Source organism: Salmo trutta, chromosome 8 (assembly GCF_901001165.1).
Source record: "Salmo trutta chromosome 8, fSalTru1.1, whole genome shotgun sequence".
Classification (NCBI taxonomy): Eukaryota; Metazoa; Chordata; class Actinopteri; order Salmoniformes; family Salmonidae; genus Salmo; species Salmo trutta.
In genome coordinates, this window is record NC_042964.1 from 29,031,124 (window position 1) to 29,044,532 (window position 13,409).

Here is a 13,409-nt window from a genome sequence, read left to right on the forward strand (position 1 = left end):
GAGGCAGGCCAGAACCCAGAGTGAACTGTTGGCTGCCCCTCTCTGCCGCAGGGGGCGTACCCCTAGGTCGGGCGCTCCTTCTTCCATTAGGAGGGGTAGCCATAATTCCCAGGTCTTACGGGCAGAGAGAAGTTGAAGGCTTTGCCCTCCTCCACACTTCTGCCACATGGAGGTGGCAACTGGCACAAACAGTTCCTTAGGCTCAATAGATGCGTAAAGGAAATCTGCTTTCTCCCTGTCAGACAGGTTGTGTCACAAAGCTCTCTCCCTTACCACTGCAAGGCTCATGGCACGGCTACATCCTTGAACAGTACCCCTGAAGGCTCGGAGGTTGGCGTCTGTGACAGCACAGATCTCATCCCAAAGGTCTGGGTCAGGCTTGCAAATCGATTTGAGATTGTGCATCTCCAACATCAAATTGGCCTGGTAAACCAGTAGTATAAACTTAACATTCAATGCCTGTACAGAAAGTGTTGAAGACACAAGGACCTTTCGGTACATAGACGCGGAGAAGCAATGCTAGCTAGCATTCGCTACGTGGGCTAGTTGCCTAGTTAGTTAGGACAAAGTTAGCCAAAGGAAGCTAGCGCTATGTTGGTCTAGCGACGAACAAAAACATGGCTCTCGGCCAATAAGCAATGTCTAGTCAACGCCGGCGAGAGAGCAAACTAGTAATTCTACCCTTCCAAGAAGAAAAGCCTTGCAACTAAGTCTCCGTAGCTAGCCTTGTGACGCTAGCTACAACTGGAGACGAAGTAAGAAAATCAGTGAAGCAAATTCTTACCCAACACAAAAGACGCGAGCTGATAACCCTGCGCTCGGCGATGTTACGTGGAAACAACATTTGATTCAACCAGTGTGTGCCCAGTGGTATGGTAAAGAAAAGGAAGCTGTACCTTACAAATTAGATGAATAACCATTGATGTTAGAATGTGGATCATTGTTAAACGATGATGTATTGTATCACCTTTGTCAATTTAATCTATCAACCGTTGTACTAATAGAAAACGTGTACATTATTTTAATGATTTAATTTTCTGTGTAACATGACTTCAAAAGACAGATTCATATTTATTTTGTACAATGTTTTGAAATAAATGAAATGTGTAATATCAGTGTCTACGCTATTATGATATTTATGAGATCACTCTTCACTAGGGAAGGCTTTACAATCACTTCACAGTATTGTTCTAGTCTATTCAAGTATTTTCCTGTCTAGTCCTTGGGCCAAGTACTATTCTATGGATATTGTCAGATCTATTATAAATCAGAGCAAGAATGATGTAGCAATATTCAGGGGACATGGTGTGAACCACTAGAAGTCGCGCTTTCCCCGCTATCTACTAGGCCAGAGTTCCAGTTCGGGTTGATGATTGGCTAAAAGGGCTGTTTTACGTGCGTAATGACGTTTTTCTGTCCCACCATGCAGCGGGTGATGTCTAAGGAAAGATGGCGGAGGGAGGAGCGGCTGATATGGATACCCAGAGAGGAGAAGTCGCAGCACTGCTGAAAACACAGCTACGAAAGGGAGATACTTGGTAAGAGTTTGCCGATAACTTTTTAAAAGTCTTAGGGAGGGAGGGGGGGTGCAGGCTGACTCTGTCTGGGCTGTCAAAGTGCCTAACCAGCGGAGAGCGGTGTGACAGTTACCCTGCCAGTTAGCAAGTCAGTCAGACCGTTGGCTATCAAGTCTGCCAGTTAAAGCCAGCCAGTGGGATTCGCTACATTCCACAGTTTCTAGTGACCGAGTTATTTGCCAACATGTTATTGTCTAGATACATAGTTATGTTACCAACGTAGTTAGTAAAATACATTTATTTCCCCAATGGTTTTATGATCTTGCGATTACAATCTGGCTAGCTTGATTTCAAGTGATTTGTCCGTGACGTGCGCTCATCTGGCAAATCAGGGAGGAGTCGTGAAAAACACCTGTCTAAATTATCTAGATTGTCAATTAGCTAACACTCTCAAACGTGCCAGTATCAAACAATCAAGTGTCCCAACTAGCTCACTTTTGGCTAGCTCCCACTGTTAGCAAGCGTCTATTTCATGATAATTGTAACATTGCTTACATTATTTAATAGGGATGCACCAATATGACATTTTTTGGCCATACCGATATCCAAATATTTTCCTTGCCCAAAAAAATGATAACGGGTATTTAAAATTATCGGCCTTAAGCATTCTAGTACAGTTAAATTGTTGACACAAACTGACCAGAAAGTTATTTTGTTGGCATTTGCGTGTCCCCATTACCAGTAAAACATAATCAAAACTTATTTATTTCACTTACTTGCTGTGCTGTTTTGTTGTTCAGTCTCAACCAGGATTTCATCATACATGTCAAGCAGTGAAGTTTCAGCTGTCTGTCCGTGGCCTCTTCCCCGGTAGGCACTGTCTGTTTCCATCTTGTCCAGCTGTATCTAACATTTCACATAAACCTTGTTTCTTGTCTGCATCGAAGTAGTGGTCCTTGTACCTAGCTTCGAGCATGGTGGCTACACCATAAAGAGGCTCAGAGAATGCCACCGAATCGCTTATTCACAGCCCCTTGTAGAGTACTTTTACAAGTTTTAACCCCACGGTCTGTCGGCAGTTTTGTTGAGCAGGTGTTTCAATGCCATGACAAAGGGTATCGCGTCTGCTGCAGACACAGTTGATTAGCTTATTTCTCAGTCAGTTGTTCGAATGGAGCTAGTTAGTGTGTTAAAGTTTCAGACATGTTCTCAAATGCCATTAAAATGGCAGCAGCGGTATGAGAACCAGCACATTCTTGAGCATGCAATACGGCTTTCCTCAGTACGAAATCCTCGTCCACCCACTGTGCTGTCAGACTCAGCATTCTCATGGGGCTGACATTGCTGTTCCAAATGTCAGTCGTGAAGCTAATAGCAGTGACGCCCATAGCAAGTAGCTCAGTGATGTGCGTTTCAACAATACTGTGTAACTCCGGTAGGGCAACATCTGAAAAATAGCACCTACTTGGTAGTGTGTACCAGGGCTTGAGGTGCTCGACCAGTCAGCGAAATCCAACATCATCGACGACAGAGAATGGTTGATTGTCAAGGGCAATCAATTCCATTGTCTTGGTTAATGGATTTCGCCTTTGAGTTGTCTCGCTGAAAATCTTACTCTTTCAAATGACTGCTCAACTTGAACTTGTTTAGTTGTTGGAACTGTGCGCTTAGTATTTTTCTGCGTTCTGTGTAGCGCTGTATTTTTCGTGGCGTCATTACTTAATCTACCTACGCTATATAGGTATGAAAGTCAGCTTTGACATCGGTTTTGCACAATGGCGTTAAACTAAACATCGGGGCGTTGTTGGCATTTTTAGCTAATATCGTCCGATATGCTTACTGATATATTGTGCGTCCCTCTTGTTTAACATTACTCCAAATGAATGTCAGTGAATGTTATTTAACTAATCAAAACATAAGCTGCTGATAACCTCTGTTTTGAGTTCTTCTCTCCTCTAACAAAGATAATCTGAATGAGACTTTTGTAACCCGAGGCCTGTACTTTGGAGCTTCACACATATTCTTAAAAAAAAGTACTTATCAGATACAATCTATCACCCCAAACTTATTAGATCTAATCTAGCGTGATCTCAGATCTAAATAATCAGTGCTCTCGCTCGTTATACATAGGTACCTAGTGGACAGCCACTGGTTCAAACAGTGGAAGAAATATGTGGGCTTTGACAGCTGGGACAAATATCAGATGGGAGACCAGAATGTCTACCCTGGACCAGTGGACAACTCGGGGCTCCTTACAAGTGGTAAGATGCACCACACTTGGACCTCTTTGAAGCAATATTTGTCAATCTCTGGTGTGATTAGGGGAAATGGTGACTTCATAACATGCTCTTTTACTCATCCCCAGTGTGTCTGGATGAACCCACCACTGTTTTGCGCAGTACAGGATGTTTAGAGTGAACAAGATGTATCTTACCTAACATATCAAACTAAAGGCTGTTATACATGCAATTTCTATAGGCTAAGTATGACAGAAAAAGTAGGTCTATAATTGACTCTGTAAACACCAATGAAAATCGACAAGGGTAGCCTACCTCTGGTCTATAGAAAGCTGTCTGTTGCTTTGTTTTATTGTATGAGAATCTGCCATTATGAGTAGGCTACCACCATTGAAGCTGTCCCAATTGAATGACCCCATTTATAACCCTTTAGTAAACCTTCTTTCACCACTAAACCTGGGTCATATTCATTATGGCAAACAAACAAAAATGAATATCTGTTATTGGCCAGGTTTGGATAGTCCTTCCATGTCAGTCCATTTTCTTCTGTTGCCTAATGAACATGACCCTGTTCTTTCTGTCTGTCGTGACTAGGTGGGGATGTTCTGGCCATCAAGGAGCACCTCATTGATGAGCTGGACTACGTCCTGATCCCAACAGAAGGCTGGAATAAGCTAGTGAGCTGGTATGCACTGATGGAGGGACATGAGCCCATCTCACGCAAGGTAAGGATGGATGACATTAGTGGCTAATTATGGCTGGTGTGGTCCAATACCTTGTTTTTAAATGTAAGTAGAATAATGTTCAGCAACCGTATGGGTGGAAGAGCTGATCAGGTACAGTGCACGTAGCGCCAGTGCCTCAGCAGTGATCAGATGAAAGAGAAGCTCAGTAAGATCACAGGTACATTATGTAAAGTGGGGAATAGTATGAGATAAAATAATATGTTCAGTACACACTTATATTTCTATGGTTGCCGTTAGGCCTGTTTGTTCATAACCTACTTGTAGTCGAAGAGCTTATTGTGGTGTGAGGAGTAATTGAGGAGTTTAACTGTCAAAATCTTGGATGTGTTCTATAGGGTTGGATTGATCAATACACTTCAACACTGGTCAGATTGGGACGGTTGTGAAAAGGATAACTTTGATTTCTAGATCGATATTAAGGCCTACCCAGCTAGTAACTGAATCTCAAGTGTAAGATATCTCAATGTTGAGGCTGTCTCTGTCACGGTCTTCTTCAAGAGAAACACAGCTGGACTGGTCATGCGATTTTGATACAATTTAGCTACCGGTATTCCACATATGCTAGCTATTATTTTTAATACATGCTGTATAAGGACTTATTTGGTTTTTAAACGTAAAGTGGACCAGAGCACAGATGCTTACTGAGGGAATGTTGTCCTCAGAAGATATGTCTTTATAAAGTGGAAGTAGGCTACATTAATATTTAGTTGCTTTTTTATTCAGTGTACTTTGGGTTTAACTCTTGACAACTGACTACAAGTTAAGCCAGTAACTGGGCCTATTGTACTTCCGTGAGCCCAGACATGGCTTTCTGCATCTTCAAATCTAGCCAGTCATGGCATCATGGCTGCTGCAGTGCTTTCTTTCTCCCCCCATCGATCCTCCCCTTTTTGCCATGTATGTTGCTGGGGGTATCGAGTGGCCCTGTCCGTTTCTATTTTCAGAGAGCGTTCTGGATGACTTAAACACCGCTACATGGAGCGAACTATGAGACACAACATGCATGAGGTTTTCTTTTCTTTCTCACTTTTGGGGGTTCTTTTACCGTGTTGCCAGACGGTTGGAATTGATTTTCCGGGTTCTCCTCTTGCTGTTCCACTCAGGTTCTCTGTGTTGAGGCTATCACCTGGGGAGTGATTCTAGTGTCCTTGTTTTTTGAAATGGAGGAATGCTGGCTGAGTTCAAACTGAGAGCGTCAGAGGCTTTTTAAGAGTGAGGGGAGAGATGGCCTAGCCTAAGCAGAAAGGAGTGGGCGGGGTAGATCTGTTCTCGTTGGTTCTTAGCCTAGCTGTTCAAGAACTTTGTAACAGTTCTTTTCTGTCAGTTTAATTTTTTTCCTGTGAGACTTGCAACTTTTATCTCTGTTATGTGGAACACATGGCTGGGCATTCATCTTATAAGGAGGGGCGGTGGGTCGTGTCTGGTGGTGGGTGAATCTGACCCATGCCTACAGCTGGTCTCATTGCCTGGGGCTAGGGCAGGTCTGTACCCTACGGTGTGGTGTAGGGCCATCCACCAGCGGAGAGGCTGTGTGAAATGAATAGGAATGGACCCTTCACCTGTCTCTACACTCTGGGGCTATATTAAGAGTCTGTGTCTTGCTCCTATCAAGGGAGTTAGAAAGTGTAGCTTTTAGTTTATACACTTAGAATGCTTTCAGTGTATAGATAGGCCTATTAACTGGGTAGCCAAATTCTTAGTTTGTTTCTGTTTTGTTGATTTGTCCCAAATAATGAGCTTTACTAATCTAATGCCAAATGCTGTTTTCTTTATTTCTTGTTTCCTTGATGTTGGTGACTGCTTCTCTGCTCAATGTTGAGTTTTAGCAAGTTGTAATCAATCAGCAATGCAAATCTTGCCTGTATTGGAACAATGTCATGAGTTTAATTAATCATTCATATGCCATGTACAGCAAATGCTTTGAACAAAATGTAACTGAGTGATGCCTTTTTTATTCTCATGCCATCTGTCATGTAAGATGACTTTAACATTGTCAAGTGTTTAATTTGCGAAACAAACATTTTGTTAATATGAGTTGATTTCTTGTGCCATCTGCCATGATGTAAGACACTATCAACATATTTCGACAGGTGGTAGAACAGGGTATGTTTGTGAAGCACTGCAAGGTGGAGGTGTACCTCACAGAACTGAAGCTGTGTGATGACGGCTACATAGACAACGTAGTCACCAGACGCTTCAGCAAAGCAGACACGATAGGTAAGCAGACACTTCTTCTCCCTGACAGAATGAAATCAGCAGATTATATATTTATTTTGAAGAAACTCTGCTCTCTCTTCCTCATGGATAATTTCTACCTGTTTTCTACCTGCCATTTATAATGTAACAGTATGCCCTTTTGCCTACATGTGTATCTATAGCGACTTAGTCATGCGTGCACGTATGGGTATGCATAGTCCTGGGAATAGAACCCATGCTCTACCAACTGAGCTATAGAGAACCATTATATTCATTGTACAGTCAACCTGACAAAAGTAGCAACTGGCCACTTCTCTCAGCCAGAGAATGAATGAATGAATTCCCATCCATTAGCCACCAGTCATAGTGATTGTACAGGAGCACTTCACTTCTACATGACAGAGAATTAATGAGTAATATATTTGTTTTGAAATGCGCAGACGCTCTCCTTTTTTCGTCTTTGGCGCAATTCCACAAATGTTTAACCGGACATTAGGATTGTATATTTATAACCTGATGTGTTCTGTTTTTCTTAATATGACTTGTTGATTGTATACTTTGGTTCACTGTGCCCCATTGCTCTTAGTTATTTCACTGATAATACTAACATCTTTTGTTCAATTTATGCAAATCGGATGCATTGCCAAGCCTTTTAATGGTCAATTTAAACAGTGAAATCACAGGGGAAGGTCACTGATAACTCTGTTTTGTTTGTCTACTTCTTATGTAAACTGACTTTTGGCTACTGCAAAATGATGCGCTCCTACAAGAACTGCCTAAACTCTACTCTCTAAAGCGCACACACAAGTAATCAACAATTACCTGAGCAGGGAGTGTTACTATAAAGTAATTCATTTATCTGCTGCCTATTTATCAGAGCATGAGCTTTATACACTCAATTATTCTCTGCCCTAAGTATGCAGGTGCATGAGTGTAGTTTTGTCGGTTTGTCACCTTCACTGAGCATACAAAACATTAAGAATACCTGCTCTTTCCATGAGACTGACCAGGTGAATCCAAATGAAAGCTATGATCCTTTATTGATGTCAAATGTTAAATCCACTTCAATCAGAGTAGATGAAGGGGGGGAGACTGGTTACAGAAGGATTTTTAAACCTCGAGACAATTGAGACATTGATTGTGTATGTATGCCATTCACAGGGTGAATGGGCAAGACAAAAGATTCAAGTGCCTTTGAACGGGATATGGTAGTAGGTGCACCGGTTTGTGTCAGGAACTTAAACGTTGCTGAGTTTCTCACACTCAACAGTTTCCTACGTGTATCAAGAATGGTCAACCACCCAAAGGACACTCAGCCAACTTGACACAACTGTGGGAGGCTTTGATGTCAACATGGGCCAGCATGGAAAACGCTTTCGACACCTTGTAGATTCCATGCCCTGACAAATTGAGGCTGTTCTGAGGGCAAAAAGGGGGTGCAACTTAATTTTGTTGGTCATAATTTATAGTAATAATCAATGTATGTGGCATGTTGCTTATTTGTTACCTTTGTCCTATAACCTCCTGTGATGCAGACACCATTGAGAAGGAGATGCGTAAACTGTTCAGTATCCCAGACGAGAAAGAGACCAGGTTGTGGAGCAAGTACATGAGCAACACGTTCGAGCCTCTGAACAAACCGGACAGCACTATACAGGACGCAGGACTCCACCAAGGACAGGTATGAAGTAACCCTTGGATACCAGGCTATTTATACCTTAATGTCTCTATTTCCTGTCCTGTCATCGCAGCAGTTATATAGGGTCTAGATTATTCCAGACCATGCAAACTGACAAGGAAAGTCTCTATGCTCTTGTTTACGAGGAATGGCGCTGGAGGGAATGGCTGCTGTTTTACGGGCTGCTAACCAATTGTGCTAGTTTTTTTAACTTATTTTGTACAGAATGCTGCCGTCTCTTATGTCCGAAAACAGCTTCTTGATATCAACAGCAAATACTCACCTCGTACTGGATGTAGATTTTTTTCTTTAATGAGTCGCACCCGAAGAATATAATATTGCTCTCAGACGAGGCCCAAATGCATGAAGCAAATACAGGGAGTGGATCAGGGAGAAATTCGTTGGCGTGTGGGTAACCTGCCCCTACCATCCGTTATATTAGCCAATGTGCCATCACTGGATGAGCTCCGTTTAAGACTATCCTACCAACTGGACATTAACTGTAATATATTATGTTTCACCAAGTCGTGGTTGAACGACACGGATAATATACAGTTGGCAGGGTTTTCCATGCATCGGCAGGACAGAACAGCTACGTCCAGTAAGGGGTGGGTGTATTTGTCAATAAAAGCTGGTACGCGATGTCTGATATTAAGTTAGTCTCGATGTATAGACCACACTATCTACCAAGAGTTTTCATCAATATTTTTCGTAGCTGTCTATTTACCACCACAAACGAAGCTGTGCTCCTTGTGGTTGGGGACTTTAATGCATGCAAACTTAAATCCGTTTGACTTAATTTCTACCAGAGGGAAAAAAACACTCTAGACCACCTTTACTCCACACAGACATACAAGCTCTCCCTCCATTTGGTAAACCTGATCATAATTCTATCTCATGATACCTGCTTACAAGCCAAAATTAAAGCAGTGACTTGCTCAATATGGAAGTGGTCAGATGACGCGGATGCTACGTAGTCGCTGTTTTGCTAGCACAGACTGGAATATGTTCCGGGATTCATCCAATGGCATTGAGGAATATACCACCTCAGTCACTGGCTTCATCAATAAGTGCATCTGAAGTCCCCACCACAGTGACCGTGTGTACATATCCCAACCGGAAGCCATGGATTACAGGCAACATCCGCACCTAGCTGAAGGCTAGATCTGCCGATTTTTCAAAGAGCGGGACACTAATCCGGATGTTTAAGAAATCCCGCTATGCCCTCGGACGAACCCTCAAACAGGCAAAGTGTCAAAGGACTAAGACACACCAAGACAGTCGTGAAGAGGGCACAACAACGCCTTTTCCTCAGGAGACTGAAAAGATTTTGCAATGGGCCCCAGATCCTCAAAAGGTTCAACAGCTGCACCCTCGAGAGCATCCTGACCGGTAGCATCACTGCCTGGTATGGCAACTGCTTGGCATCCGACCGTAAGGCACTACAGAGGGTAGTGCGTGCAGCCCAGTACATCACTGGGGCCACGCTTCCTGACATCCAGGACCTATATACTAGGTGGTGTCAGAAGGCCCAAAAATTGTCATTGTTCATTGACTGTTCTTTCTGCTACCACACGGCAAGTGGTACCGGAGCGCCCAGTCTAGGTTCAAAAGTCTCCTTAGCCTTAAGACTGGTTAACAATTAATCAAATGTCCAGATGGACTTTTTGCATTGATTCCCCCCCCCCCCCCCCCCCCCCCCGTGTTTTTACAATGCTGCTACTTGCTGTTTATTATCTATGTATAGTCACTTTACCCCTACCTACATGTACAAGTTACCTTGACAAACATGTACCCCTGCACATTGACTCGGACATGTACCCCCTGTATATTGCCTCATTGTTTTATTTTTTACTTTAGTATATTTCTTAATTCTATTTTCTTAACTGCGTTGTTTGTTAAGGGCTTATACGTAAGCATTTCACGCTAAGGTCAAAACCTGTTGTATTCAGCATAGATTTCATTATAGTCTATGTAGGTTCTGGAGTTTTTCCTGGTCAGGTGAGTTCACATGCTTGGTGAAAATTCAAGGACTGTAATATAGTGTACGTCAGTCTTCAGATGTGAAGCCTAGTATTAATAAAATTTCAGCTTTATGGTTTTGTACTGAACAAAAATATAAACGCAACAATTACAATTATTTTACTGAGTTACTGTTCATATGAGGAAATCGTTCAATTTTGAAAAATACATTTCGCCCTAATCTATAGATTTCACATGACTGGGAATAGATATGCATCTTTTGGTCACATACCTTCAAAGAAATGGGCCTCAGGATCTCATCACGGTATTTCTGTGCATTCAAATTGCCATCATTGAAATGCAGTTCATTGTCCATAATGTATTTCTGCCACCATGGGGCACTCTGTTTACAACGTTGACATCAGCAAACTGCTCGCCCACATGACGCCGTACACCTGGTCTGCGGTTGTGATGCTGGTTGGACGTATGGCCAAATACTCTAAAATGTCATTGGAGGCAGCATATGGTAGAGAAATGAACAAATTCTCTGGTGGACATTCCTGCAGTAAGCATGGCAAAACGACACTTTAAAAAAAAAAAAAGTTGTCATTTATGGTCCCCAGCACAAGGTGCACCTGTGTAATGGTCATACTGTTAAATCGGCTTCTTGATATGCCACACATGTCAGATGGATGGATTATCTTGGCAATGGAGAAATGCTAACTGACATGGATGTAAACAATTTTGTGCACAAAATTTGATTCGCTTTTTGTGTGAATTTCTGCTACTTTTATTTCAGCTCATGAAACATGGGACCAACTTTACATTGGTTTTGTTTAGTATCCACTGTAATTATAATACAGTACCTAAATATAGCCTACACATCTTAAGTGTCTGGCTCCAAAGAACAGCAGAAGCCGCAAGTGTTCTGCCCCCCCCCCATTTACCAGAAGTAGCCTGGGCCTAAACATACATTTACAAGCAAGGATTAAACTAGACAATGGGTCACTGTAGTGGGCATTCTGCTCAATGGCAACAGCTGTTCTACAAGATTTACAGGGATGTGTCCCAAATGGCACCCTATTCCCTACATTGTGCACGCAGACTCAAAATTAAAATGTGTCATTGGTAGTACTTAGTGGTAGCTCCCTACTTAAAGTTCAGAGCAAAACATATAAAATCAAATACCTACTTTTGAAGCACACCTATTGACATGTGTTACATTACATTTTACACAGTCTCTTTAAGAGCCTCAAGTTTGAGTGATGACATGCATGAGATCAGTCCTTCATTAATTGCTATGATCATTTATCTTCAATAGAAGCTATCCCTTTTCCTTTTTTCTGTGCCCCCAAATGTTTAATATATACTGGTAAAGTAACCAGGTTGTCCTGTGACTGAACAAGGTGTTAGCAAATAATGTGAGTGGTTTTGGAACCACCCATGACATGGTTTATGAACTAACTTGATGAAGAAAAAAATAATCTACCTGCCAACACATTTATTTGGCACAACACCAAAAACAATTATCAGCTTTGTTTTTCCAGGTTTTGGATTTCCCTTATTATTATTATTATTATTATTATTATTATTATTATTATTATTTAACTTTTTCTTCATGTTTTCATTCTCAATCACATCCAATTTTGTTGTTTTTCAAAGTCCACAACAATGCTCAAATCACATCATTTTGCGATCTGGGAAAGAAATGTAAACATTTTGGTGTGTAGTTGGCCTTTAATTTCAATGTCAAGAGACTGGTGTTTCTGCATGGCAATAATAGATATAGTAGTTTGTGAAACAAAATACCACCTGATAGATACAAATCATTTTGCCAGGTTAACTTTGCTGTTAATATTTAATTTGGAAAGTTTTGAGAGCCTTTTTATAATTGAATGTTTCGGCATCGCTAGCTGGCAACAGTGGTAGGCTCAGGCATTCCCATGCAATTATGTCTTGAGAAAGTTGCAATAAATACATTTTTATTTCAACCTTTATTTAACGAAGTAGGCCAGTTGAGAACACATTCTCATTTACAACTGCGACCTGGCCAAGATAAAGCAAAGCAGTTCCATAAAAACAACAGTTACACATAAACAAACTTAGAGTCAATGACACAAAAGAAAAATCGAAAAATCTATGTACAGTGTGCGCAAATGTAGGGAGGTATGCAATAAATAGGCCATAGAAGTGAAAATAATTGCAATTTAGCATGATACCTGTCGCACTGGAGTGGTAGATGTGCAAGTAGAGATACTGGGGTGCAAGAGGGTAAGTAATATGGGGATGAGGTAGTCGGGTGTGCTATTTACAGATTGGCTGTGTACAGGCATAGTGATCGGTAAGCTGCTCTGACAGCTGATGCATAAAGTTAGAGCGGGAGTTATAAGGCTTCAGAGATTATTGCAATTCGTTCCAGTCATTGGCAGCAGAGAACTGGAAGGAAAGGCGGCCAAAGGAAGTGAAATATACATGCTGGAGCGCGTGCTGCTATGGTGACCAGTGAGCTGAGAAGGCGTGGCTTTACCTAGCAAAGATTTATAGATGACCTGGAGCTAGTGGGATTGGCGACGGATATGTAGTGAGGGCCAGCCAACGAGAGGATACCTGTTGCAGTGGTGGGGGTAGTATATGGGGCTTTGGTAATAAAAAGGATGATGCTGTGATAGACTACGTCCAGTTTGCTGAGTGGAGTGTTAAGGGCTATTTTGTAAATGACATCGCCGAAGTCAAGGATCGGTAGGATAGTCAGTTTTACGAGGGTATGTTTGGTGGCATGAGTGAAGGAGGCTTTGTTGCGAAATAGGAAGCCTATTCTAGATCTGGAAGGAGAGTCTGGAAGGAGAGTTGAGTCTAACCAGACACCTAGGTAGTTGTCCACATATTCTAGTTCAGAACCGTCCAGAGTAGTGATGCTAGTCAGGCGGGAGGGTGCAGGCAGCAATCGGTTGAAGAGCATGCACTTAGTTTTTCAACAGTTGGAGGCCACGGTAAGAGTTGTATGGCGTTGAAGCTCGTTTTGGAGGTTAGTTAAGTGTCCAAATAAGGGCCAGAAGTATACATAATGTCTGTG

General features: G+C 42.0%; 1 protein-coding gene across 4 annotated transcripts in view; it reads left to right on the plus strand.

The window, feature by feature from the left end:
* Positions 1-1,416: 1,416 nt before the first annotated feature.
* The window catches only part of LOC115198641 (ubiquitin carboxyl-terminal hydrolase 15), a 57,465-nt gene continuing 45,472 nt past the window's right edge, over positions 1,417-13,409 (plus strand). For all 4 annotated transcript variants that reach the window (XM_029760731.1, XM_029760733.1, XM_029760730.1 and 1 more), the window contains exons 1-5: positions 1,417-1,538; positions 3,648-3,778; positions 4,349-4,479; positions 6,591-6,717; positions 8,232-8,377. In XM_029760731.1, the coding sequence (XP_029616591.1) occupies positions 1,450-1,538; positions 3,648-3,778; positions 4,349-4,479; positions 6,591-6,717; positions 8,232-8,377 (624 nt within the window). In that variant the 5' untranslated portion in view covers positions 1,417-1,449. The remainder of the gene's footprint in view (positions 1,539-3,647; positions 3,779-4,348; positions 4,480-6,590; positions 6,718-8,231; positions 8,378-13,409) is intronic.